At 48.9% G+C, this 25,973-nt stretch overlaps 1 protein-coding gene across 5 annotated transcripts in view; it reads right to left on the bottom strand.

The window, feature by feature from the left end:
* ASPG (asparaginase) overlaps window positions 1-25,466 on the bottom strand; it is a 92,511-nt gene extending 67,045 nt beyond the window's left edge. The window contains exons 1-3 of one of the 5 annotated variants that reach the window (XM_077323804.1): window positions 25,169-25,466; window positions 10,939-11,068; window positions 9,415-9,526 (exon numbers count right to left, since the gene is read on the bottom strand). In XM_077323804.1, coding sequence (XP_077179919.1) covers window positions 9,415-9,526; window positions 10,939-11,068; window positions 25,169-25,328 — 402 coding nt within the window. In that variant the 5' untranslated portion in view covers window positions 25,329-25,466. Of the gene's footprint in view, window positions 1-9,414; window positions 9,527-10,938; window positions 11,069-14,419; window positions 14,679-25,168 lie in introns of those variants that run through there. The other 4 variants (XM_077323805.1, XM_077323807.1, XM_077323803.1 and 1 more) reach the window with 4 other exon arrangements.
* Between the last annotated feature and the right edge of the window lie 507 nt (window positions 25,467-25,973).

Genomic DNA, 25,973 nt, shown 5'->3' with positions numbered 1-25,973 from the left:
TAAAGTGGTGAAATTTAGGAAAAAAGGGTGGGGGCGTTGCCCGGGAAGGGTTGTTCGATAAAAGTGACTGTACCCTTTTACGATGCTCAGCTAAGAGAGAGGCATTCCTCAATCACCAGGAGCTTTCCACTAAAATGAGCCTCATGCTCTGGAGGAAAGTACATAGAAATCAAATAAATAAATAAATAAAATATCATCCTTTGGAAACTTGAGTGATAGGATACAGAATTTTTAAGACCTATAACAAGCACTGTTGATTTTTTTTTTTAAAGAAGAGGAGGAGCTGTTTTTTTTTAATACCTCACTTTTCACTACTGAAAGAATCCCAGTTGCAGCTTATGAATACCTTTCCCTTGTTCTCCTTGTGAGGTAGGTAGGGCTGAGAGATCTAAGAGAACAGATCTGCAATAATAGCTCTAAAAGAACTGCGACTAGCCCAAGGTCACCCAGCTGGCTGCATGGGAATCAAACCCTCCAGGTTATTATGTTGGTTTTAATTTAATTATTTTTTGGGTGGCCCTGGAAGGGTTTCCCGAATGGGTGAGAGTTAATTAATTTTGTATATATGGTAAGGCAGCAGACGTGCAGTCTGAAAGCTCTGCCCATGAGCCTGGGAGTTTGATCACAGCAGCCGGCTCAAGGTTGACTCAGCCTTTCATCCTTCCGAGGTCGGTAAAATGAGTACCCAGCTTGCTGGGGGGGTAAACGGTAATGACTGGGGAAGACACTGGCAAACCACCCCGTATTGAGTCTGCCATGAAAACGCTGGAGGGAGTCACCCCAAGGGTCAGGCATGACCCGGTGCCTGCACAGGGGATTGTTGTAGTTATGTGCGAAGTCGTGTCCGACCCATCGCGACCCCATGGACAATGATCCTCCAGGCCTTCCTGTCCTCTACCATTCCCCGGAGTCCATTTAAGTTTGCACCTACTGCTTCAGTGACTCCATCCAGCCACCTCATTCTCTGTCGTCCCCTTCTTCTTTTGCCCTCGATCGCTCCCAGCATTAGGCTCTTCTCCAGGGAGTCCTTCCTTCTCATGAGGTGGCCAAAGTATTTGAGTTTCATCTTCAGGATCTGGCCTTCTAAAGAGCAGTCAGGGTTGATCTCCTCTAGGACTGACCGGTTGCACAGGGGATACCTTTACCTTTATATATTATTTATTTATTTATCTATTTATTTATTGTATTTATATACCGACACTCCCAGAGGTCCTGGCTCGTGGCGGTTTACATATAAAGATAAAACCCCAGACATATAAAACAGGCAAAACATTCTAATCAATAAAATCCAAATCACAATGAATCAATAAGAGAATGCTAATTTCCAAGGATGGCAGTATAATAATATTATCCTGTGACGTTTCGCCGAGTCTGGTTCTCATAAAGAACGCCGCCTAAGTGCTACCGATGTCAAAAGATCCATAGAATGGCATGTTGAACATGTGTTAAACACTGATCGGGTGATTTGACCATGGATGGTCATGTCGACCTGCCTCCCCATCCCAAAATGGCCAATGATGGGCCTGGAGGGGGTGGGAAGAGGAGGGACCCCAGGTGGGCATGTCCACAGCTCTGCTTCCCAACCATATTCTGCACCATCACACCACTTCTGGAGTTCATCGAAGCCTCAAGAATGTTGCAGGGGTTCCTCAACGGTAGAAAAGTGGAGAAAGGCTGTGTTAGCGTCTGGATAGGAACCTTAAAGGCCCGCAGCCGGACATCTTATTGAGGGGAAATAATAGGACAACATGGAAAGAGGCAGGGGCATCATAACTCGGTGCAAAGCGACATCTCAAAGCCAAAACAGACAGGCATAGTCTAGTATTTGAATGCTACAGGTTACATCCAAACTGTCATGTACGGAGTGTTTGTAGGACCGGTTTTTACAAGGGTTGTGTGTGGCAGTGGTAGAATCAGCCGAATCGTAGGAGCTCCGTGCCTGTGTGTGTGTGCTGAGTTACGCACTGGCGCCCGTGCCTCCCCTACCCCTTCCCCCTTCCGCAGCACCGGCTATGTCGGCCTGGAACGGCCGATTCGGATGCCACCGCGCACAACTCTAATGGTACCGCTGATGCATTACTTAGAGATCCTCAAGTTCAATCCCTGGCAGCTCCAGTTACGAGACCCCCAACAGCATTGTGAAGAAAAGTCCGCATTCAGCCCACTCAAGACAGGGAACCACCCCCAGGCAGAGGAAATAATCCTGGTCTGGCTCAATGTAGGACAGCAGCTGTGTAGAAGACAGAAAGACTCGTTTCTGGAGGCAAATGGAAGCTGAAAGCTGAGGGGAAGGGCCTGCAATAGCCTGTAGAGCAGGGACTCCCAACCACGGTTCTGGGGCACCCTGGGATTACGCGAGAGCTCCTCAGGGGTTACAGGGCCTTTCCCAGATGGCCACTGACATCTCTAGACGTTACTGGAGTTCCTGTCCCGTTATTCACAGGCCTAGTCTCTTTCTCCCCAATGGAGAACATGGGGAGCAATTTTTAAAAATGTTGCCATCTTGTATTTTAGAAGAAGAAGAAGAAGAAGAAGAAGAAGAAGAAGAAGAAGAAGAAGAAGAAGAAGAAGAAGAAGAAGAGTTGGTTCTTATATGCCGCTTTTCTCTACCCAAAGGAGTCTCAAAGCGGCTTACATTCTCCTTCCCTTTCCTCTCCCCACCACAGACACCCTATGAGGTGGGTGAGGCTGAGAGAGCCCTGATATCACTGCCCGGTCAGAACAGTTTTATCAGTGCCGTGGCGAGCCCAAGGTCACCCAGCTGGCTGCATGTGGGGGAGCGGGGAATCGAACCCAGCATGCCAGATTAGAAGTCCGCACTCCTAACCACTACACCAAACTGGCTCTTTATATTGTTTTACTGTTTTTTTTGGGGGGGGGAATGAATTTTATTGAGACTGTTGTGAACAGCCACAAGCCAGTTTCTGGGAGCGGCGGTACAGAAATACAATAATAAATAATAGAATAAAAATGTAAAAATGGAACAATAGAACAAGACTGATCCGACTGATAGGCTGGTCCCGCCTCTTACTTCTGAGTCCACTTCTCTGAAAGGGCCGCTCACCACTTCCGGGAAAATATTTCAGGGGTTCCTCCGCAGTCATGAGGATAAAAAAAGGCTGCTGTCGAGGGTTGACGGGATCAGACCTACCATAGCTGCTGACCAGATCACAAAATGCCACTTCGGGCCCCCTTTGATTTGGGTTTTGCTATCCCACCCCCCCACCCCGCTCCGGTGGAAGATAATTAATTGTGAAAGAACACAGTCGACATAAAATCTTATTTCTTTCGGCTGCTAATTATGCGGACGATTCAAAGACCCGGGCCGCCAAGTATACATATTAATGATGTGTTCTTAATCAGAGGAAGACTGTTAATTAGGCAAAGCTTAGCAGTGGCTTTAAAACAGGAATGTTAACATATGTAAATGAGTCGTATGGTCCTTTTTTTTCTTTCTTTTTTTTTGCTGTTGCTGCTTTTACTTTGGGGATTATAACATTTATGGGAACAGATTAAGTAAACTGGGGCTATTGTAGAGACAGCCTGGAGAAGTCAGCCATGAGAGAGGCCAACGGCTTGCGTAAGACTGCCCTCTTCTGTTCAAAACGCAGGAATGGAGCATTCAATATAACTTCACTGGGCTAAGAAATCCGAAAACGAAAAATTTCACAAATTTACATCTCCAGCAAAGATAAAGATCAGTCTTTAAAGATCAGGAAAGCTAGCATGGTGTAGGGCTTAAGAGAGGCGGCGTCTACTCCGATGGGCCGCATTTGATTCCCTGCTCCCCCACATGCAGCCAGCTGGGTGACCTTGGCCTCGCCACAGTCCGGATAGTGCAGCTCTGACTGAGTAGGCGTGTCAGAGCCCTCTCAGCCTCCCCTACCTCACAGGGTGTCTGTTCTGAGGAGAGGAAGGGAAGGCGATCGGAAGCCGCTTCCTTCAAGCCTTGAAAAGGCGGGATAAAAAACCAACTCATTTCCCTCTTCTTTCCTTTCAGTCCCAGTAACCAAAACTTCCAAACATCCAAGAACAAACTGGAACAAGACAAATTGTTGACAAACTGGAACGTGTCCAGAGGAGGCCAACAAAGATGGTGAGGGGTTTGGAGAGCAAGACGTATGAAGAAAGGTTGGCGGAGCTTGCTCTGTTTAGCCTGGAAGGGAGACGACTGAGAGGGGATCTGATAACCATTTTCAAGTATTTACAAGGGTGTCATATGGAGGATGGAGCAGAATTGTTCTCTCTTGCCCTAGAGGGAAGGTCCAGAACGAATGGGATGAAATTAATTCAAAAGAAATTCCCATCTAAACATCCGGAAGAAGTTCCTGACAGTTTCTCAGTGGAACAGGCTTCCTCGGTAGGTGGTGGGTTCTCCATCTTGGGAAATTTTTTAACAGAGGCTGGAGAGCCATCTGACAAAGAGGCTGATTCTGTGAAGGCAAAGGGGTGGCAGGTTACAGCAGATGAGCGATTGGGATGTGAGTGTCCTGCATAGTGCAGGGGGTTGGACTAGATGACCCAGGAGGTTCCTTCCAACTCTATGATTCTATGACTCTATGAAAGGGTGTCAGAGGAGGGCAGGGAAAGTTTCCTGCTCGCAGCAGAGGATAGGACCTGCAGAAAAAATTCAGTCAGAGTAGTTCAGCAGTGGAATGGGCTGCCTAAGGAGCTGTTGAGCTCCCCCTCACTGGCAGTCTTCAAGCAGCGGCTGGACAGAGACTTACCCAGGATGCTTGAGGCTAATCCTGCACTGAGCAGAGGGTTGGATTAGATGGCCTGTATGGCCACCTCATGAGAAGGAAGGATTCCCTGGAGAAGAGGCTAATGCCGGGAGCGATTGAGGGCAAAAGAAGAAGGGGACAACAGAGAATGAGGTGGCTGGATGGAGTCACTGAAGCAGTCGGTGCAAACTTAAATGCACTTCGAGGAATGGTAGAGGCCAGGAAGGCCTGGAGGATCATTGTCCATGGGGTCGTGATGGGTCGGACACGACTTCGTTCCTAACAACAACAATGGCCCCTTCCAACTCTACGATTCTAGGCCAGAACCAGGCCACCTCGACAGGGCCGCCATATGTAAAGACAGGGTTGATAATCCTGGGGGTGAGGGGTAGGGGCGAGGCAGAAAAAAAACGGTAAGCTGCACCCTACCACAAAGACTCCCCAGATCCACTCTGAACCACTACACCAAGCCGGCTCAGGTCCTGTCCTTCAGGCCAAAATTAAGGCAGCGATGTTGGTTCAACTGCCATGCAGTGGGTTGCAACAATTAGGTGTAAGATCTCTGCAAAAAGAAAAATAATTACACGTAGTCCATTGAGCCTGTGGTCTGGCCACTTGTCCCTGTGAGCATGAGGAAGGCCACCGCCATGCAACCAACAGAAAGCAGCTCTTAGGTTGGAGTGGGCCCTCAAACGCCAAATGTTTGCCCATCACTACACCATGCGCGTGGGCCAGAGAGTCCCACGTTAAAAGCTCAACATGCCACACAAGCCGTTCATCATGCTTAAAGAGCGATGGTAGCGGCAAGGATCGCAAAAAAAAAAAAAGAGGATGCCTCCGAGCGGGGCAGGGGGTCAACACTGGCTGTTACATTTTTACCAAACCTCTGCAGGGGCCTTTCTAAACCAGGGTCTCAACCACAATGAAAAGCTCCTTTTTGGAAGCCTGGCAGCAGACTGAACAACAGGGGGCTTCCCAGTGGGCAAAAAAGAGGATCTCTCCGCGGCTATTTCTGATGCTGCCTTATGTTGCCGAGTCAGAGCTAGGTCAAAACTGTCTTCCCTGCCTGGTGGCAGCATCCTTAACTCCCAGGCAGAGATCGTTCCTAGAACGGACGTTTGCGATGGCTCCATACCAGACATAGCGTGCTTCTTCGTATCAGTTGCTGGGGCTCACAGGAAGGACGATGCTGATGCTGATGCTGTCTGGGGACTTCCTAAAGGGAGCTGATTGGCCCGTGTGTGAGGCAGGATGCTGGACTAGATGGACCCCTGGTCTGATCCAGCAGGGCTCTTCTGATGCTCTTAGGAAGGCCTCAGCCTCTCTGCCCTGTTGTTGGCCCTGCAGAGGAACTGGCTGCCCCCTGTGTGAGACAGGAGGCTGGACTAGATGGACCCCTGGTCTGATCCAGCAGGGCTCTTCTGATGTTCTTATGAAGGCCTCGGCCTCTCTGCCCTGTTGTTGGCCCTGCAGAGGAACTGGCTGGCCCCTGTGTGAGACAGGAGGCTGGACTAGATGGACCTCTGGTCTGATCCAGCAGAGCTCTCCTGATGTTCTTATGAAGGCCTTGGCCTCTCTGTCCTGTTGTTGGCCCTCCAGAGGAACTGGCTGGCCCGTGTGAGGCAGGAGGCTGGACTGGATGGGCCCCTGGTCTGACCCAGCAGGGCTCTTCTGATGTCCTTAGGAAGGCCTCGGCCTCTCTGCCCTGTTGCTGGCCCTCCAGAGGAACTGGCTGGCCCCTGTGTGAGACAGGAGGCTGGACTAGATGGACCCCTGGTCTGATCCAGCAGAGCTCTCCTGATGTTCTTATGAAGGCATCGGCCTCTCTGCCCTGTTGTTGGCCCTCCAGAGGAACTGGCTGGCCCCTGTGTGAGGCAGGATGCTGGACTAGATGGACCCCTGGTCTGATCCAGCAGGGCTCTCCCGATGTTCTTATGAAGGCCTCAGCCTCTGTGCCTTGTTTGTTGGCCCTCCAGAGGAACTGGCTGGCCCCTGTGTGAGGCAGGATGCTGGACTAGATGGGCCACCGGTCTGATCCAGCTCTTTGGATGTCCTTAAGATCGTTTCTTTGGAGCTGCCTGGGATTGGACAGCCTGTGTGAGGAACATGTGTGTTCCACCACTGAACTGTGGGACCTCCTGTCTCCGCACCACCGAATTCTTGGATCCAGGCTGTTCAGATGAGCATGCGAGCCAGCGTGGCATAGTGGTTAAGAACGACGGCTTCTAATCTGCCAAGCCGGGTTTGATTCCCGGCTCCTCCACGTACGGCCAGCTGGGTGATCTTGAGCCAGTCACAGTTCTGATAGTGTTGTTCTCACAGAGCAGTCCTCCTAACAGAGCTCTCTCAGCCCCACGTACCTCGCAGGGTGTCTGTTGTGAGGAGAGGAAGGCGACTGTAAGCTGCTTTGGGACTCCTTCGGGCAGTGAAAAGCGGGGTTTAAAAATCAACTCTTATTCTCGCCTTCTCCCACTGTGGTCCAATATGTGTCCCGAAATCATGTTCCTGGAAGATCGACAGGATTTTAAAGATTTTAATTCAGTAGCCCAGGGGTGGCCAAACTGTGACTCCCCAGATATTCATGGACTACAATTCCGGATCAGGCTTAAGGTGTTGGTTATCACCTTTAAGGCCATACGCGGTCTGGGCCCAGTATACCTGAGGGACCACCTTTCCACCTACACTCCTCAAAGAGCCTTGTGCTCTACCACCTCCAACCTCCTGGTGGTCCCTGGCCCCAAGGAAGCCCGCTTGACCTCAACCAGGGCCAGAGCTTTCTCCATCCTGGCCCCCACTTGGTGGAACGAGCTCCCAGAGGAGATCGGGCCCTGACGGAGCCTCAACAGTTCCACAGGGCCTGCAAAAGGGAGCTCCTCCGCCAGGCATTTGGTTGAGGTCGACCCAAACCACTGCTTCCAGTTGGCCCTCAAGCTCCCCCCCCCACGACCAACACTAATCCAGGATCCACGGGATCCAGTAAGAGTTGAGCTGAGGCTCTTACAATTTCTATTTTATGTATCATTGTTATTATCATGTTAAATTATTATTGTTATGATATTACTGCTGTTACTGTTACCATGTGTTAATTGTATCCTCCCTGTTTTCTGTAAACCGCCCTGAGCCCTTGGGGAGGGCGGTAAGTAAGTAAGTAAGTAAATAAATAAATTACCATGAGCCCCTGCCAGCATTGCCAGTTGGCAGGGGCTCATGGTGATTGTAGCCCACGGCCACCAGGAGAGCTACAGTTTAGCCAACCCTGCACCAGCATGTCATGAGAAAAACCCGGCAGCGCCCAAAGTTGCCTTCTATCTCCACCTTGTGGTCAAATGGATTTCAGCCAGAAATTTAAAAGGGGAGAGATAAAGCTCCAGCAGAACAGATAAAAGGTACTCTGGAATTTGTTTACCTCCTACCTTCCCCCCCCCCCCCCGGTAATGCTTTGTGCAGAATATTAGGTCCCAAATTGGATCCTGCTTATCGATGCATCCCTGTCATACCTCTTCAGAACCAAAGTTATGGCTGACACAGGGGGAAGCCAGCCTCACTGGCAGGGTCCGAGCAATGCGCTGAGCCGATTGCTTCAATGTGCAGTTCCATGAATCTTAAGCTAAGTTTGAAAGCTCATTTTTAAAAGGAAATGGAATGGAAACAGCGTGTTGCCGTGGATAATGAAAGCCAGATGTGTGACCTGCACAACCTGAATTGGTGTAGTAAGGAATGGAAGAGCCTGATGCATCCTGAGAAATCCAAGCTGGGGGAGGGAGGGTGTAAATTGATGTCTGCCAGTACATAGCTGATCCCTAAGGTCTATAGCAGTTTAGCTTGTAACGTAAAAAAAAAAAATTCTATGTGTAATATTATATCCTTTGCAAGGTCAATTCTGAGGGCATTTCCGCACATCTGTAAAAATAGCATTATGCCAGCTGAATGGCGTAACGCTAAAAATAATCATGGATCCTGGCCCCTCCTCACCTTTTTCCTGTTTCGCTCTTCTCTGCCACCTTTTCTTGCTTCTTACCCTCCACGTTGCCTGCTTGAAATGGCAGAAGAGAGCAACGTGGTTTATACGTAACTCACTTCCGCCTGTCAATCAAACCTGGCAGCCAATCCCCTTTCTTCATTCTTTAAAAGTCCCACGACAGCCGCTAATTTTTCTTGTAAAAAAATGCATACTTCTCCATTGAAACACCTATGCATCTAATCACAGATGCATAGCGCTTTTTGAACGCTACTCCATACTGAATCATGAGTCTTTTTAATTTTTAAAATTGATCTCATTCCCAATTTTGGGTGGCGGGGAGGTTTAGAGGCATGCTTTGTGCTACAACATTTTTGGGAAATTCTTTCTGGCATTGCCTATTCATTGCTCCAGGTTTAAAGAACTTCTTTAAAAGACGTTCCTATCCCCAGGAGGGGGGGCGGGAGGGAGGGGGGGCGGGGCGAAGGAGATGCCTTCCGCGCATTTTAGCATCCACAACATCCCTCCACTGGCTGCCTGCTGATTGCTCTCCATTAGGTAGTGCTACATAGATTGGTGAGTCCACTTTTTGGGATTCACCAACTAGCACTTCAAAATGGAGGATGTAGCCAGCTGCATGTTGGCGACGTCATACGGAGGGGCCGGAATATAACAACAATGAAAGGTAAGCATTGCACTATTTTTAACGGGTATGAAAATCCCCTGGAATACCTGTAGACACTGTGCAATCCTGCCCCAATCGGATGGGGTCATATTTGCAGAATCCAGCAGCGGAGAAAGTTCCGTGACTGTGTAGATTATTCTTTTGTTTTCTTTAGAAAGGCTGTCACGAAAACAGAGAGACAGAGAGAGAGAGAGAGAGAGAAAGAGAGAGGGAGGAAATGTTGCCGGGTGAGTATTTTTACACAAGAATTTTACACAAGAATTCTTACCCAAGAATCAATCCCGGCTTGCCAGATTAGAAGCTGCCGCTCTTAACCACTACGCCATGCTTGCTCTCTGATTGGCCACTGGAGATCCAATTGGCTGTGCAGATTTTTAAAAGCTGCTGTCACCACCGCATTAAGGATTTTTCACTGCTGTACTTTACATGTGTGAGGAAATATTTCTGAACTATTTTTTTTAAAGGCCTCCTGTTCAAGAGAGCCTTTGCGTGAAAATTCGAAACGTGGCTAATGTTATGGTATGCATAACCGTGTTTCTCTGACGTTTTCTGGTTGGGATTGTCTCCATCTCTCACGGCGGCCATTTTGTGGCTGGCTCTACCTCCTGCAGCAGCCAATCAGTGGTTGCAGCCACCACACTGTATAAGAATTCAAAGGGCCTCACAGGCCTGAATAGCTTGGGACCTCTGCACTAGAAATCTGGGCTTGGATGACTGAGTTCCATGTGCTCTAGACCAGGGGTAGTCAACCTGTGGTCCTCCAGATGTCCATGGACTACAATTCCCATGAGCCTCTGCCAGTGTTTGCTGTCAGGGGCTCATGGGAATTGTAGTTCATGAACATCTGGAGGACCACAGGTTGACTACCCCTGCTCTAGACAGTCTCTGTCTGTCCTCTTCTTCTAGAAGAACTTCCTTTTCTAGAACTTCCTCTTCTTCTAGAACTTCCGTTTGCGCAACGTCAATGCTTGTCAAAAGCCCCTTGAGCAAACTGAGGTTTTAAAGCAGGGGTAGGGGGCTCATGGGAATTGTAGTCCATGGACATCTGGAGGGCCTCAGTTTGACTATCCCTGTTTTAAAGGAAGAGGAAATGCGCTACGGCAAAGACTGGACAACACAGAAAATTCATTCATGGGAGCCAGCTTAGGAGTGCCGACATCTAATCTGGCGAGCCGGGTTTGATTCCCCGCTCCCCCACATGCAGCCAGCTGGGTGACCCTTGTCACAGCCCTGATAAAGCTGTTCTGACCGAGCAGTAATATCAGGGCTCTCTCAGCCTCACCTCCCTCACAGGGTGTCGGTTGTGGGGAGAGGAAAGGGAAGGCGACTGTAAGCCCCTTTGAGTCTCCTTTGGGTAGAGAAAAGCAGCATAGAAGAACCAACTCTTCTTCTTCTTCTAAAGCCTTTCAATAATGAACTTGGCAGTTTTTGTGAAGGAACTTCATGTGCGCCCTCCAACTTGGAGGACTCAGCTGGCATAACTTGCAGTCATCAGACGCAACGTGAAAAGCGGAGATACCACAAAACATCGCAGGAAGAGTCAGGACTCATGAAGAACGGCAACTACATACGGAAGCACCAAAGTGTCATATCCAATCCCGAGGCGGTGATACATTTTCGTCTCCGTGGCGTAGGCTACATCATGAAGGATCGGAATCTTCGACAGAGCCCCTGCTAACTTCTTAGCCTCAGGAGCAAGACCTGGGAAAAAGAAAGGGCAAAAGAGAGCCATGAAATTAAAACACACCCCCTCTGTTTCTGCAGCCTCTCACTGCAGGGCTCCCTTTGGTGAAGAAGAGCAAACTGGTAGCCAGCCCAGAGTGCAGGTACGGTTCGGTTCAGAAATCATCTGTTTATATTTCTCGGGCTGCCACTTCCTGTGCTGTGGAGGTGGCCTAGTGATGTCATATCCAGTGGGAGTGTCTGAGTGATGGGGGGGCATCATCTGGGGATGGAATCTGGGTCACTGTGGGTGGGTATTTCCTGCATTCTGCAGGGGCTTGGACTAGATCAGGGGAAGTCAACCTGTGGTCCTCCAGATGTCCTTGGACTACAATCCCCATGAGCCCCTGTCAGCAAACGCTGGCAGGGGCTCGTGGGAATTGTAGTCCATGAACATCTGGAGGACCACAGGTTGACTACCCCTGGACTAGACGACCCTGGAAGTCCCTTCCAACTCTATGATTCTATGTCACTTCTGTTGACATCAGACTATCGGTGGTGTGTAGGAAGGTATGGCAGGCTGACATCAGAGCAGTGGTTCTCAACCTTCCTAATGCCGTGACCCTTTAATACAGAGACCTAAGCCCAAGACGGTCCCTCTGAACAGGGGTAGACAACCTGTGGTCCTCCAGCTGTTCATGGACTACATTTCCCATGAGCCCCTGTCAGCAACCGCTGGCAGGGGCTCATTGGAATTGTAGTCCATGAACGTCTGGAGGACCACAGGTTGACTACTCCTGCCTCTGAACACAACACCACGTCTCTTCTCTATGTTTTGCTTTCTGCTTTCTCAAGGGGGAATGTGGCAGGCTTAGGAATTCTGAAGGGTCTTAGGAATTCCTCCATGGCTAGCAGAGGAAGAGTCGAGTCCGAGTGAGTGCCAGCTACCATGACAAAGAAATTTTTATTTTTAAACTGGCTGAATCCAGGGATTGCTTTCATACATGCACAGAAAAGACTGACACACACCTGAGCTGTTTGGAAGCTGTGGAGAAGGAGGCTCACACTAGATCAGTGGTTCTCAACCTTCCTAATGCCGTGACCCTTTAATATAGTTCCTCATGTTGGGGTAACCCCCAGCCATAAAATGATGCAAGGGTTCTTTCACAGAGATTAAACCAAAACTGACCAATGGGTCCAGACTAATTTTTTTAGCTTTCAGGGTTTCGCTGTCAGAGGACGTAGTTACAGGAATAAACAGCCTTAAAAGAGGATTAGACAGATTCCCGGACGATAAATCTAGAGGCAACCCAGTTTTCTGAAAACCTAGTGCTGGACTCCAGGAATTTAAAAACCGAGTGCAATACCAATCTACGCTCGGATGAGCTGCGTCATATCCTCATTGCAGTTATGCGTGAAGGACAACAGTCGGTGCCACGGAAGGCAAACGTTCCCCTGCAAGGGATGGCTTGCATTGCCACAGCATGTACCTTGTGACATTTCATCATCCCAGAAAAAGGATCGCAAGGGTCATGACGCGAAACGTGCTTGCAGTGTCCATAGTAAAGAGGACCAGGAACTGAAAACCTGCTTTACAACCTTCACTTTCCAATGGGCTTCCCCCCCTCCCATCCCCTGTCTGTAAACGGAAACCAGGTCTAAATGTCTCTAGCCTTGAAAATCCTAAGGGGTCGCTGTAAGTCAGCTGCAACCCGATGTTGCTTTCTGCCACCATCTGCAAGCAGATGAGGACACGTTCACTGTTTCTGCACTGGGAACTTTGCTGCCCTGGTTCCTGTACAGCAGTGGTCCCCAACCTTTTTATCACCGGGGACCACTCAACGCTTGACAATTTTACTGAGGCCTGGTGGGGGGGGGGGTAGTTTACTCCTCTACTCTCAACCACTTCCCTAACACTCTCTGATCACTATGGTAATGTTTAAACATCCCTTCAAAATAAGATACAGACACGCCACAGCAATGAACATAAGGAACATTTTATTTTCATGGGAGACTATGACACCCAAAGTGTGTTGTAAAGGGCCGGGAGGGGGGGGATGAAGTAAAGGGGGGGAGAAGGCGTCCTTTGCGGCCCACCTCCAATTAGTCGACGGACCACATGTGGTCTGCAGCCCACAGGTTGGGGATCGCTATTTTAATGGCTTTTGATTATATAATTATAGGGTTCAAGGGGCAAACTTTTGGGGATGCAACCTTTGTTTTAATAATGTACCCTGCTTTCAGTCCTGCAGGTATATATATTTGAATAAATGAATAAGGACAGACAGGGGACATTGCTGAGTGAAGAACCCCCCCACACACACACACCAATCCTCTGAATTAGGTGTATGCTAACTCTGTGCTATAAACAGCCATGTGCCAGGCAGAAATTCAGTAGTGAAGCTTTCTGTTGCACCTAATGGATTTCTGCCTCCCGTGTGACTCGTAGAGGCTGATTCTCTTGGCTTCTTTCCCCTTCTATGTATATTTGTGTATATGTATATATGGTCCCCCATTGCGGAGAAAGGTGGCGAATAAATGAGATAAGGAATTATTTGTTTGTTTGTTTGTTTTTATTTTTATACCACCCTCCCTTACGGCTCTGGGCGGTTTACATAAAACTTTGTAGAACATTTACCTAAAACATATAACAGATAGCAATCATGATATAACCTGCCAACCAGAACAGCATTCCAACAGAACAATAACATTGAAAATCCCTGGATGGTTTGACCTCTCAGTCAAAGGGGGGGACCTGTAGGTGTTTTGAGTCGGTCAGTCTCAGGCAAATGCCTGCTGGAAGAGCTCCCTTTTGCAGGCCCTGCAGAACTGTGGAAGTTTGGGCAGGGCCCTGATCTCTACAGGGAGCTCGTTCCACCAGGTGGGGGCCAGGACCGAGAAGGCTCTGGCCCTTATTGAGGTCCGACGTGCTTCTCTGGGGCCAGGGATCCGCAGCCAGTTGGAGGTGGCGGGGCCTAAGGCACTTTTGGGGGTATAGGCAGGGAGGCGGTCTCTCAGATACACTGGGCCCAGACCTTGTATGGCCTTAGAGGTGATTACCAAAACTTTAGCTTAATCTGGAATTCATCTGGGAGCCAGCCGAGTTGTCAGAGTACCAGCCGGATGTGAGACCTCCATGATGTCTGAGTGAGAATCCTGGCAGTGGCATTCTGCACCAGTCGTAGTTTCCAGATCTAGGATAAGGGCAGGCCTGCGTAGAGCAAGGCGGAGAAGTCCAGCCTAGAGGTGACCGTCGCATGGATCACTGTGGCTAAGTGCTCTGGGTCCAGGTAGGGGGCTAGTAGCTTGGCCTCCCGTGGGGATGGGTGGATGGGTGGGCAGCATGGCTACCCCGAGGGAAATGTGCCATTTGTAAGCCCTGTTGCTTACCTGCTTTATCGGCAGCTGTGCGAGCAACTTGAATCATATAACTCTGGAAAACACCATCGTCTGTCAATCACTTGGCAGGCTTCACAGCACTATGCAAATACCAAGTATTTTCCCAAGGATTTCACTGACTGTAACAAATGTTGCATTAAAGGCCTCATTAAACACTCCTCGAAATACAGTCAGGCAGTACATACTGGACTATCCAGTTTTATTTCACTGAGCTTCTCAAATCTGCCCAGAGCTTTATAACTTTGGGGCTTTATGATACCCTGAAATAGATCCTCAGCTTTTGCATTAGCGGAAGACGCTGCCACTGGCTGAACAAAGCAGGGGGAAAGAACTATTCATTTTATTTTTGTGCCCGCCTCGGCCTCTTCCGCACAGATGAACCAAAGGTCACAGCAACGCCTGGAACATTTAGAGGCCGGATCCGCACATGTTTATTTGCTAATGTGCCGAAGTTAGGAAAATATTTAACTTACAATCCGCTGGACGGTTCAGCCCAGCCTTTCTCAACTTTTTTTTTTTAACTTTGAGAAACCCCTGATACATTCTTCAGGCTGTGAGAAACCCCAGAATCACAGAATCATAGAGTTGGAAGGTACATCATGGGTCATCTAGTCCAACCCCCTGCACTATGTGCAATAGTAGAGCAGTATATAGTTGGGAAGCATAGCTGTGGACACGCCCTTCTCTTCCCACCCCCTCTAGGCCCCATTGGTCATTTTGGGAGGGGAGTGTGGGTAGACGTGACCGTACATGATCATATCGCCTGATGAATGTTTAACCAATGGTTAAAATCTACAAAAAGTGAAGTAACCCCCACACATTTGGGAAACCCTTCCAGTCAAGAAGCCCCCGGGTTTCACGAAACCAGGCTAAGAAAGTCTGGATTAACCTACTAGTGTCCTGCCGTGCTCTGTTGCCTGTCCATCATTAACTGTGGTTTATTGGTTGGTCCCAATTTCATTTTCATTTTAGGAGTTCCTCAGAAGTTCAGCCTTCAACCAGGCTAATCTAGATTAGAATCATAGAATCTTAGAGCTGGAAGGGGCCATACAGGCCATCTAGTCCAACCCCCTGCTCAACGCAGGATCAGCCCAAAGTATCCTCAAGCATCCAAGAAAAGTGTGTATCCAACCTTTGCTTGAGGACTGCCAGTGAGGGGGAGCTCACCACCTCCTTAGGCAGCCTATTCCACGGCTGAACTACTCTGACTGTGAAAAGTTTTTTCCTGATATCTAGCCTATATCGTTGTACTTGTAGTTTAAACCCATTACTGCGTGTCTTCTCCTCTGCAGCCAACAGAAACAGCATCCTGCCCTCCTCTTGCCCTTAAAGCAAAAGCAAAGAAAAATCCCTGAGTTGTCTCTCATTGACCATTTTGTGTCAAGCTGCAAGCCCGCTTCTTCCTGCTTCCACAAAGGGGAGCATTTGGCCTGGTGCACTTTGTCCGCCCCGGATTTGTGCTCCTGCATGGGATTTGTACTCCTGTACAGTAGCGATCCCCAACCTGTGGGCTGCGGACCACATGTAGTCCATCGACTAATTGGAGGTGGGCCCCGAAGGATGCCTTCTCCCCCCCCAGCCCTTTACTTCACCCCCCCGGCCCTTTACAACACACTTTGGGTGTCCTTGTCTCCCATCACTCCCAGATGGGACTATGTCGTTGCAGAGAAACAAGCTCAGGGTTCCCATTGATTTGTCATTGTCATGAGTTAAAATTTCCATGAAAATAAAATGTTCCTTATGTTCATTGTTGTGGCGTGTCTGTCTCTTATTTTGAAGGGATGTTTAAACATTACCATAGTGATCAGAGAGCGTTAGGGCAGTGGTTGAGAGTAGAGGAGCAAACTACCCCCCCCCCACCGGGCCTCAGTAAAAGGCGCTGAGTGGTCCCCGGTGATAAAAAGATTGGGGACCACTGCATTAAAACATACCTAAACAACTCAATTGTACCATTTTTGTAACCTTTGAGCAATGGGAAGGCCATTCAATAAAACAGGAGCGGCTAACAGAGAAGTCTGCATGGCATCTACCGCAGCCATGGCCTTTTTAGCCCTGGCTCCCACTGGGTGGAACGAGCTCCCAGGAGACATCAGCACCCTGGCGGAACTTACAGAGTTCTGCAGGGCCTGCAAGATGGAGCCGTTCCGCAAAGCTGAAGCCCGAGGCCCGCAGGAACACTGAGAAACCATCTGGTCCAGGCCTCCCTCCCCGTCCCTCGCCCCCCACGGGGCTAGCGGCTTTAATTAACTATTTTCAATAATTGCACCATTTTAAAGTCTTAACATAGCTTCTAATAATAAGGGTACGTCTTGGTTTTACGCGAAGGTTCCTAGTCGCAAGGGAGCCGAACAGAAGCTGCAATATAAACAAATGACAAAAATGCCCTAATGCCAATCTGAAAACGACAAGTGAGTCGTCACCAGGGTGGGTGAAGGTGGTCCCCAGGATATGAAAGCTCCCGATCCTTAAGGGTTGAGGGTAGCCTCGGAGCGGTTGACGCTAAGCACCCGATAGGTGTCAGGAATCAAAAATGGCTTTAAATGTTTCTCGGTGCTGCCCTACCTCACAGGGGTGGCCTGCATATAGCAGTTCTCCAAGCTAACACTGCATGAAGGTTGAGCGGACCAGCTCCTGAAAGGAATATACTCTCAGGCAGGGGTAGTCAACCTGTGGTCCTCCAGATGTCCATGGACTACAATTCTCATGAGTCCCTGCCAGCAACGCTGGCAGGGGCTCATGGGAATTGTAGTCCATGGACATCTGGAGGACCACAGGTTGACTAGCCCTGCTCTCAGGGATTAAATAATGCATTCCCAAAGGGGGGGGGGATCAGATCCCTCCTGGAGAGAAGCAGGAAACAAGTGCTATTGAGAAAACACCCTACAATCTTCTCTCCCATCTGTCCCGAGATCCAGAGAAACAAGTGCAGTTTATTCAGCAACAGACAGATAACAAACCATTGTCAAAGCTGCTTAGCCTCCCAGAGACAAGAGAACAAAGCGACAGACTTAGATACACGCAGAGAGCAGCAATGGATAACAAACAGCATGCCACGCTCTGGCCGGCAGGACTTCCTCCAGATGGGAAGGGGCTGACTATATGCTGGGTTTTGGCTGCTACAACAGTGATGGCACAGCCATGTCCCCGTGTGCATGCAGGCATATTCAGATCTGTGTTTCCCACTCAAACGAACGAGAATCGGTAAGAGATTTTCTAACACAAGTAGTTAGAATAATAGAATCATAGAGTTGGAAGGGACCTCCTGGGTCATCTAGTCCAACCCCCTGCACTAGGCAGGACACTCACAACCCTATCGCTCATCCACTGTCACCTGCCACCCCCTTGAGCCTTCACAGAATCGGCCTCTCCGTCTGATGGCTCTCCGGCCTCTGTTTAAAAACCTCCAAAGATGGAGAACCCACCACCTCCCGAGGAAGCCTGTTCCACTGAGAAACCGCTCTGTCAGGAACTTCTTCCGGATGTTTAGATGGAATTTCTTTTGAATTAATTTCATCCAATTGGATCTGGTCCATCCGTCTGGGGCAAGAGAGAACAGCTCTGCTCCATCCTCTACATGGCAGCCTTTTAAATACTTGAAGATGGTTATCAGATCCCCTCTCAGTCCTCTTCTCTCCAGGCTAAACAGACCAAATAGTTGCAATTTCAGTATTACGGAAACAGGGCGCTAAGAAGCTTGTAAAACGTCAGGGGAACCAGACTCAGATCCATTTTTTTCCCTTGCAGGTACCTAAAGATAAGGCCTTTATACAACCTAGCTTCTAGGGCAGGTCACTGTGAGTTCCTGCATGATGCAGGGGGTTGGACTAGATGACTCTGGAGGCCCCTTCCAACTCTATGATCCTAAATTTATTCTTGCTGGCCAGAGATTCAAACTGCGCATGATGCTGTATACAACACTGTACTCAAGAGCTATTATTTGGCCCTAAATGCAACCTCGCGGGCAACACCTCCCCTGATTTATACCTATATCTCCAGCATCAAGCGGCTTTAATGACAAAAGCATAGGATGCCATTTAAAAATAATTTCAAATAATTGTGTTTAATTAATTTTAATTGGATTAATTGAAATAATTTTTGATGGGTCTCTCGGGACTCAGCAGTCAACATTAGTTGAAAATATATTTCCGGTTATCTCCTGAAATGTATTTCTGCAGATCAAGTTCCTATTTGTGGCCATGGAAAGTACGGCCAAGTCACAATGCGCTTATTAGGGTTTTCAGGGCCACGGATGTTCAGAGGTGGATTTGCCACAGCCTGCCTCTCCTTCTCAACCCTGGACTTCCTTGCTGGTCCCCCATCCCAATATCAGCCAGGGTTCCTCCTGCTTAGCTGCCAATATCTAATAACTCAGGCTAACTTGGGTCATCTCCAGCAAGGCACCTGTTTACAAGATCCTATAAAACCTTCCAAATTTATCATAGAATCATAGAGTTGGAAGGGACCTCCTGGGTCATCTAGTCCAACCCCCTGCACTATGCAGGACACTCATAACCCTATCGCTCATCCACTGTAACTTGCCACCTCCTTCAGCCTCCACAGAATTAGCTTCTCTGTCAGATGGGTATCCAAGCCTCTGCTTAAAATTTCCAAAGATGGAGAACCCACCACCTCCTGAGGAAGCCTGTTCCACTGAGAAACCGCTCTACCTGTCAGGAACTTCTTCTGGATGTTTAGATGGAATTTCTTTTGAATTAATTTCATCCCATTCATTCTGGTCTGTCCCTCTGGGGCAACAGAGAACAATTCTGCTCCATCCTCTGTATGGCACCCTTTTAAATACTTGAAGATGGTTATCAGATCCCCTCTCAGTCGTCTCCTCTCTAGGCTAAACAGACCAAGCTCCCCCAACCTTTCTTCATATGTCTTGGTCTCCAAACCCCTCACCATCTTTGTTGCCCTCCTCTGGACACACTCCAGTTTGTCTACATCCCTCTTCAACTGGGGTGCCCAAAACTGAACACAGGACTCCAAGTGAGGAGTAACACGGTACCATCACCTCCCGTGATCTGGACACGATACTCCATTTGATACAGCCCAAAATCCCATTTGCCTTTGTAGCCACTGAGTCACACTGCTGGCTCATGTTCAATGTATGGTTTACTAAGACTCCTAGACCCTTTTCACACATGCTGCTGCCAAGACAGAAGGCCATATAATGTTGCCAGCGATCCTTTATGAGATTTAGAATTCATGAAGTTTTTTTTTTCAAAGACAGTTATTGAATCTGTATCAAATCCATGATATGAAGACTCTGCTCCATCTTTTTTTCCCCATCTCTGCTCACCCTGAACAAATTTGGGTGAAACCATTGCATTACATCAGCCTTTCTCAACTTTCTTACCGTTGAAAAAGCCCTGAAAGTTTCTTCAGGCTTTGAGAAACCCCAGAAGAGGCACGATTGTACAAAATATGTTTAATTACATAAGTTAATTAGCTCCCACCCATTTGGGAAACCCTTCCAGGGCCATCAAGAAGCCGCAGCGTTTCACGAAACCCCACAACAACTGCAAGGGTGCTATATAAAATACCTCTGGTAATGTCATGCCATTCTAATTGTTAGTTGGTGTGACTTATAGTTCCAAATGAGCTTGTTTATACATAATTGGGTGATGTTCAAGGGTCTATTTGAAAGGAATTCTAGGTTTTGTCCACATGTGCTGTCAAGAATAAGATGAGTATATATCCTACTTTACACAGCGAGAGATAAAAATATGGCATTCACTGCCAGAGAATGTTGTAATGGACACAGGAATAGCTGGCTTTAAAGGGGGATTAGACAGATTCATGAAGGATAGGTCTATCAAGATACTGGCCAGCACAGCTTGTGAATTGCAGAGATGCTTCCACGCTTGAGTGGAAGAAGAAGAGTTGGTTCTTATATGCCGCTTTTCTCTACCCGAAGGAGTCTCAAAGCGGCTTACAATCTCCTTCCCTTTCCTCTCCCCACAACAGACACCCTGTGAGGGAGGTGAGGCTGAGGGAGCCATGATATTACTGAAGAAAAAGAAGAAAATTTGGTTCTTCTGTGCCGCTTTTCTCTATCCGAAGGAGGCTCAAAGTTGCTTAGAATCTCCTTCCCTTTCCTCTCCCCACAACAGACACCCTGTGAGGTGGGGGAGGCTGAGGGAGCCCTGATATTACTGAAGAAAAAGAAGAAGATTTGGTTCTTCTATGCCGCTTTTCTCTACCCGAAGGAGGCTCAAAGTAGCTTACAGTCGCTTTCCCTTTCCTCTCCCCACAACAGACATCCTGTGAGGGAGGTGAGGCTGAGAGCCCTGATATCACTGTGGGTGAGGCTGAGTGAGCCCTGATATCCGTGAAGACGGATGGGGCAAGCAACTAGTCTCTTTTAATTATTGATTTTCACAGCTGGGAAAGTGTCTGTGATTAGTTACTAATGTGGACAGTTTTATTTCATTCATTCATTCATTCATTCATTCATTCATTGTGTTTGTTTACCACCCTCCCCTGAGGCTCAGGGCGGTTGTGAACTACAACCAAACTCAAAAGGACTGGTTGGCTGTTTTACCAAAGAATTATCATATGGTATCATATGGCTTAATCTGGATATGATGACACAGTTTACTAATTTGCCACAATTTGCTTTTGCCTTATATCTCCACAGTTCTGATGGTTGTTCGTTTAGACTGAGGAAGAGTGCATGCACTCGAAATCTCACGCCTTGAATAAGTCTTGGATGGTCTTAAAGGTGCTAAAAGGTAAAGGTATCCCCTGTGCAAGCACCGAGTCATGTCTGACCCTTGGGGTGACGCCCTCCAGCGTTTTCATGGCAGACTCAATACGGGGTGGTTTGCCAGTGCCTTCCCCAGTCATTACCGTTTACCCCCCAGCAAGCTGGGTACTCATTTGACCGACCTCGGAAGGATGGAAGGCTGAGTCAACCTTGAGCCGGCTGCTGGGATCGAACTCCCAACCTCATGGGCAGACAGCTCCAGACAGCATATCGCTGCCTTACCACTCTGCGCCACAAGAGGCTCATCCTTAAAGGTGCTACTGGACTCTATTTTTGTTGTCCTAGCCATGATGACGGAGAACGTCCACAGTCAGGGGTACTAAACCTCTGAACCTCAGAGTCAGGAGGCAACATCAGGGGTTGGCCCCTATGCCTGGTTGTTGTTCCTCCAGAGGAACTGGTTAGCCACTGTGTAAAACAGAATGCTGGACTAGATGAACCAGTGGTCTGATTCAGCAGAATTCTTCTTATGTTCTTAAAGATCCATCTTTAAGGTTCACATACAAGTAGAATAAATAAATAACCCTCTTTTAGAGTAGCATCTTACATTCAGGATTATACTTCCCCCTTACTGCTGCATATCCTCCCATGTTTTCCCTCAAGGTCCCCTGTCCCAAAGGAACATCATTTTGGGGAGTTCAGTTCCATCTTGCCACTGAAACATTAAAATTTATGCTGGGAGCCAGCTTGGTGTAGTGGATAAGAGCAGTGGTGTCTAAACTGGAGAACAGAGTTTGATTCCCTCTCCACATACAGCCAGCTGGGTGACCCTGGGCGAGTCACAGACCTGTTAGAGCTCACATATCTGAGGGACCGTCTGTTACCCTATGCCCCCCCAGAGCTTTGTGCTCTGCTGGTACCATCTTGCTTGTTGTTCCTGGCCCCAGAGAAGCTTGCCTTGGTGCAAGCAGCAGGAGAAGCTTGCCTTGCATGCGCGGGCGGGGCAGTTACCTTGCCGGTCCCCAGCCTCAGAAAGGTTGGGGACCACTGCTCTAAACAGTTTGGCCACCTACAGCAGGGGTGGCAAAACTGTGGCTCTCCAGATGTCCATGATTCCCATGACCATGAGCCCCTGCCAGGGGCTCATGGTCATTGTAGTCCATGGACATCCGGAGAGCCACCATTTGGCCATTCTTTCCCTACAGGGTTCCCATGAATCAACTGCAACTTACTGGCCCCTTTCGCCACCAACTATCTTATTGTTAGAATGCCTTGCTGGACCTCCAAACCCCATGAATATTTTAGTTGTGTTTCCCGTCCAAGGCGCCGGTTGACTGAACAGGAATGCAAGTCAAGTCCCGTGACACCTTAAAGGTGTACAGGCACAACAGCTTGTACCTTGAATCCAACTGTGTTGGTCTTAAAGGTGCCACTGGATTCAAACTTTGTTCTGTTGTTTCAGGCCAACCACAGCTACCCTCCTGCAAGCATGCGAGTAAGTCAAGTGGATGACTTAATTACTGACTTCCATGCACTAAAAGTGGGAGAGAAATGGCACAATTTAACCACCCTGCTTTGGAAAACTGTAGGCTGGCTAATATCAACACAAGCCGAGAACAGAATCGACAACGGCTGTCCAATAAAGATGCCTATTCAAAACAAAAATGAAGGCTCTCAAACTCTCTTTTTGTGGTGCAAATAACGCTGAGGAATGCCAAAACAGGTAGCTAGGTTTCTATCACATTTTCAGAACAAACCCTTCCTCACTGGCTATTCCTTTCCAACGAGCATAATGAATATTTCAAAGCCTATCTGCTTCTCTCTCTAAAGCAGAACTCTCCATTACCCTGGGAGCTTGAAGCCTATGTGATACTTTAAAGAGAAAGCGTTGTGCTCTGCAGATAGGCATCAATATTTGGAAAGTGTCTGTTGCACCACATAAAGAGACTATGAGAACTTTCATTTTTGTTTTGAATACAACTCTGATCTCGGCTTGTCTCTTGGTTGGATTGACAGTCTTTCTCCGGTTATTACCGGAAACAGATAGATCTCCCGCCACACACACACACACACACACACACATCACTTAATTCACCATTCAGTTGAATGTCTGTATGGAGCCTTCATGTATACCACTCTCCATAGGTAATCAGGAACCCAGGAAAAGTGATGTACAGAGACAACTTCGATTCACTCATTCGACTGACCATGTATGTGTGAATTTAAACCCTCTACCCACACACCCCACACATACTTGTCCCAATACTTCTGCATGGGGACTGCATTTGTCAACTAAAGGTAAAGGTACCCCCTGTGCAAGCACCGGATCATGTCTGACCCTTGAGGTGACGCCCTCTAGCGTTTTCGTGGCAGACTCAATACGGGGTGGTTTGCCAGTGCCTTCCCCAGTCATTACCGTTTACCCCCCAGCAAGCTGGATACTCATTTTACCGACCTCGGAAGGATGGAAGGCTGAGTCAACCTTGAGCCGGCTGCTGAGATCGAACTCCCAGCCTTATGGGCAGACAGCTTCAGACAGCATGTTGCTGCCTTACCACTCTGCACCACAAGAGGCTCATTTGTCAACTACCTCAGTCTAAAATTCAACACACAGATCTGTAGATGCATTGGATAATGCTCCACCTGTTGAATTTGTAATATGCCTGGAAGGAGTCTTCCAGAAGAATTTAAGCTTGGTTTTAACAAATGGAAGTTTGATCATAACAAAATCGTTTGAGGGGAAATGATTTCCTTATAAAATCTTTTTACTGGACTTTCAGCACTTTGTGTGTGAAGTCCCATCAAGTCACTTCCTGGGGCAACAAACTTTTATTACCCCGTAAATTTAAGTGAGCTCTAGCCCATGAAACCTTATGCTTAGAGCAACATCTTTTTGATCTTTAAGGTGCCACAGACTCGAGTAAAAATAGACTTAAAAGGAAGTCATATTTAGAATTATTACAAGCTTTTTTCTTTGATCTTTATGTCTGCTTATGAACCCTTGAACCAAACAGAAAAAAGAAAACCCACCACCTGTGATTGCTTATTTAAAATATACGCATTAACCTATCCAATTCCTGGATCTACCACAATGCCCATCCTTTTCTACAGTTTTTCTTGCCGGAGATTTCATCATCTGCCTGCTGGCCTGCACTATTGACACTGCTTATTGCAAAAATCGCTTTAAAAACATTAAAAGGAATTAAAGAGCCTGTGGCATGTTGGCAGGGGATGGGCAGACAGGTGGCAAAGTGGAGTGACCCCATTGCTGCAGGAAAACCAACAGGGCCCTGGGTGCCCACGAGGGTTGCCAGCTCCAGGTTCAGCAACACCTGGAGATTTGACCGTGGATCCTGAGAGAGCGGGTACTAGGGAGGGGAAGGAACTTGGGGGGGGGGGGAATGTCATGCTTCCCCCCTTCCAAAGCATCCATTTTCCCCAGGAGAAGTAAAATAAACATTTTAAGAAGAAGAGTTGGTTTTTATACTCCGCTTCTCACTACACAAAGGAGTCCGGAAGCAACCGTCCATCTCCTTCCCTTCCTCTCCCCACAACAGATACCCTGTGAGGCAGGTGAGACTGAGAGAGCTCTGACAGAACGGCTATGCAAGAACAGCTCTATCAAGACAGCGACGAGCTCAATCAAGCCCAGTTCTCCAGATCAGACTCCACCACTCTTAACCACTCCACCAACTAAATCCATGCACAGGATTTTTAGGGAGGGGGGGGAGCGCGCGTTAAGCCATACATCCCACCACCTTCGTGGAGATTCTTAATTCGCTCTCCCTCAACTCCTCCTTGGATGTTAAAACCTTTCTCCTATTGCTCAGAGGTTTGCACCGATTCAACGAGCAGATTGTGGCATCATCCATTTCATCTTTGGGGGGTTCAACCCCTAAACACGCCCCCCCTCGGCCTTGTTCACAAGCAAGCCACCCCCCCCGTGCCAGAGGTGGGTTGCCCCCTCTCCCGGGCGGCCTCCCGCCGCCGCCTGGAGGCTGGCCACCGCGGCGCGCCCCACTCACCCTCCGAGTGCGGCACCATCCCGATGGTGCCTCCCGTGTTGACCACCAGCACGCGCACCTCGATGGGCGACCGAGAGGGGGCCCCGATCGCCGGCAGCGGGCTGGACTCGGCGGACGAGAGGGCTCTGCCCAACACGCGGATCTGCCCGAAGTCGGCCATGACCGTCGGGACGCGCGGCCGGACACTCGCCCCCCCAGGCCGGCCGCGTAACGTGCGGACCCGACACCGGCTCCTGGCGCCGCCCCTTCCCGAGCCGGCCCGCTCTCATTGGCCGCCGCGGCCGCGCCCGACCAAGCCCCGCCTCCCGCGCCCTCGGTCTGCGGCAGCGCCGCAGGGCTAAGAAAAGGGCGGGAAGGCGGGCAACGGCGCCCCGGTCGCCTCAGAGCGCCACGGGGTTTGGGTCCAACGGCCCCTGGGAGGGGGGCCTCGAAGCCGGCTTTGGGGGTCGGGAAGGGGGTCTGAGGAAACGGCGGGAGAGGCGGCGTGCCTCGCCTGAGGCGGCCTCCGTGCAGGGCGGATGATGCGGGGGCTTCCCAAAGGCTCAGCTTGAAAAGAAAGGATAACATTAAAGCCTCCCAGGAGATTTGGGGGCGAGTTTAGACGCCCAATGTGCCAGCAAGGGCCGCAATAACAGCAGCAGCAATGAGGGTGATAGATTCCAGGGGGTCCCCGTGTTGGTCTGAAGCAGCAGAACAAATTTAGGGGCCAGGGGCACCTTGAAGACCAAGAAGGTTTGATTGCAGGGAGGAGGTTTCGTGGGCATGCATGCTTCCTCGGATGCAATATGATGGAATGGAAGTAAGC

This window comes from Paroedura picta, chromosome 2 (assembly GCF_049243985.1).
Source record: "Paroedura picta isolate Pp20150507F chromosome 2, Ppicta_v3.0, whole genome shotgun sequence".
Taxonomy (NCBI): domain Eukaryota; kingdom Metazoa; phylum Chordata; class Lepidosauria; order Squamata; family Gekkonidae; genus Paroedura; species Paroedura picta.
Note: the sequence above shows the minus strand (reverse complement) of the source record. Positions and strands in the feature narration are given on the sequence as shown.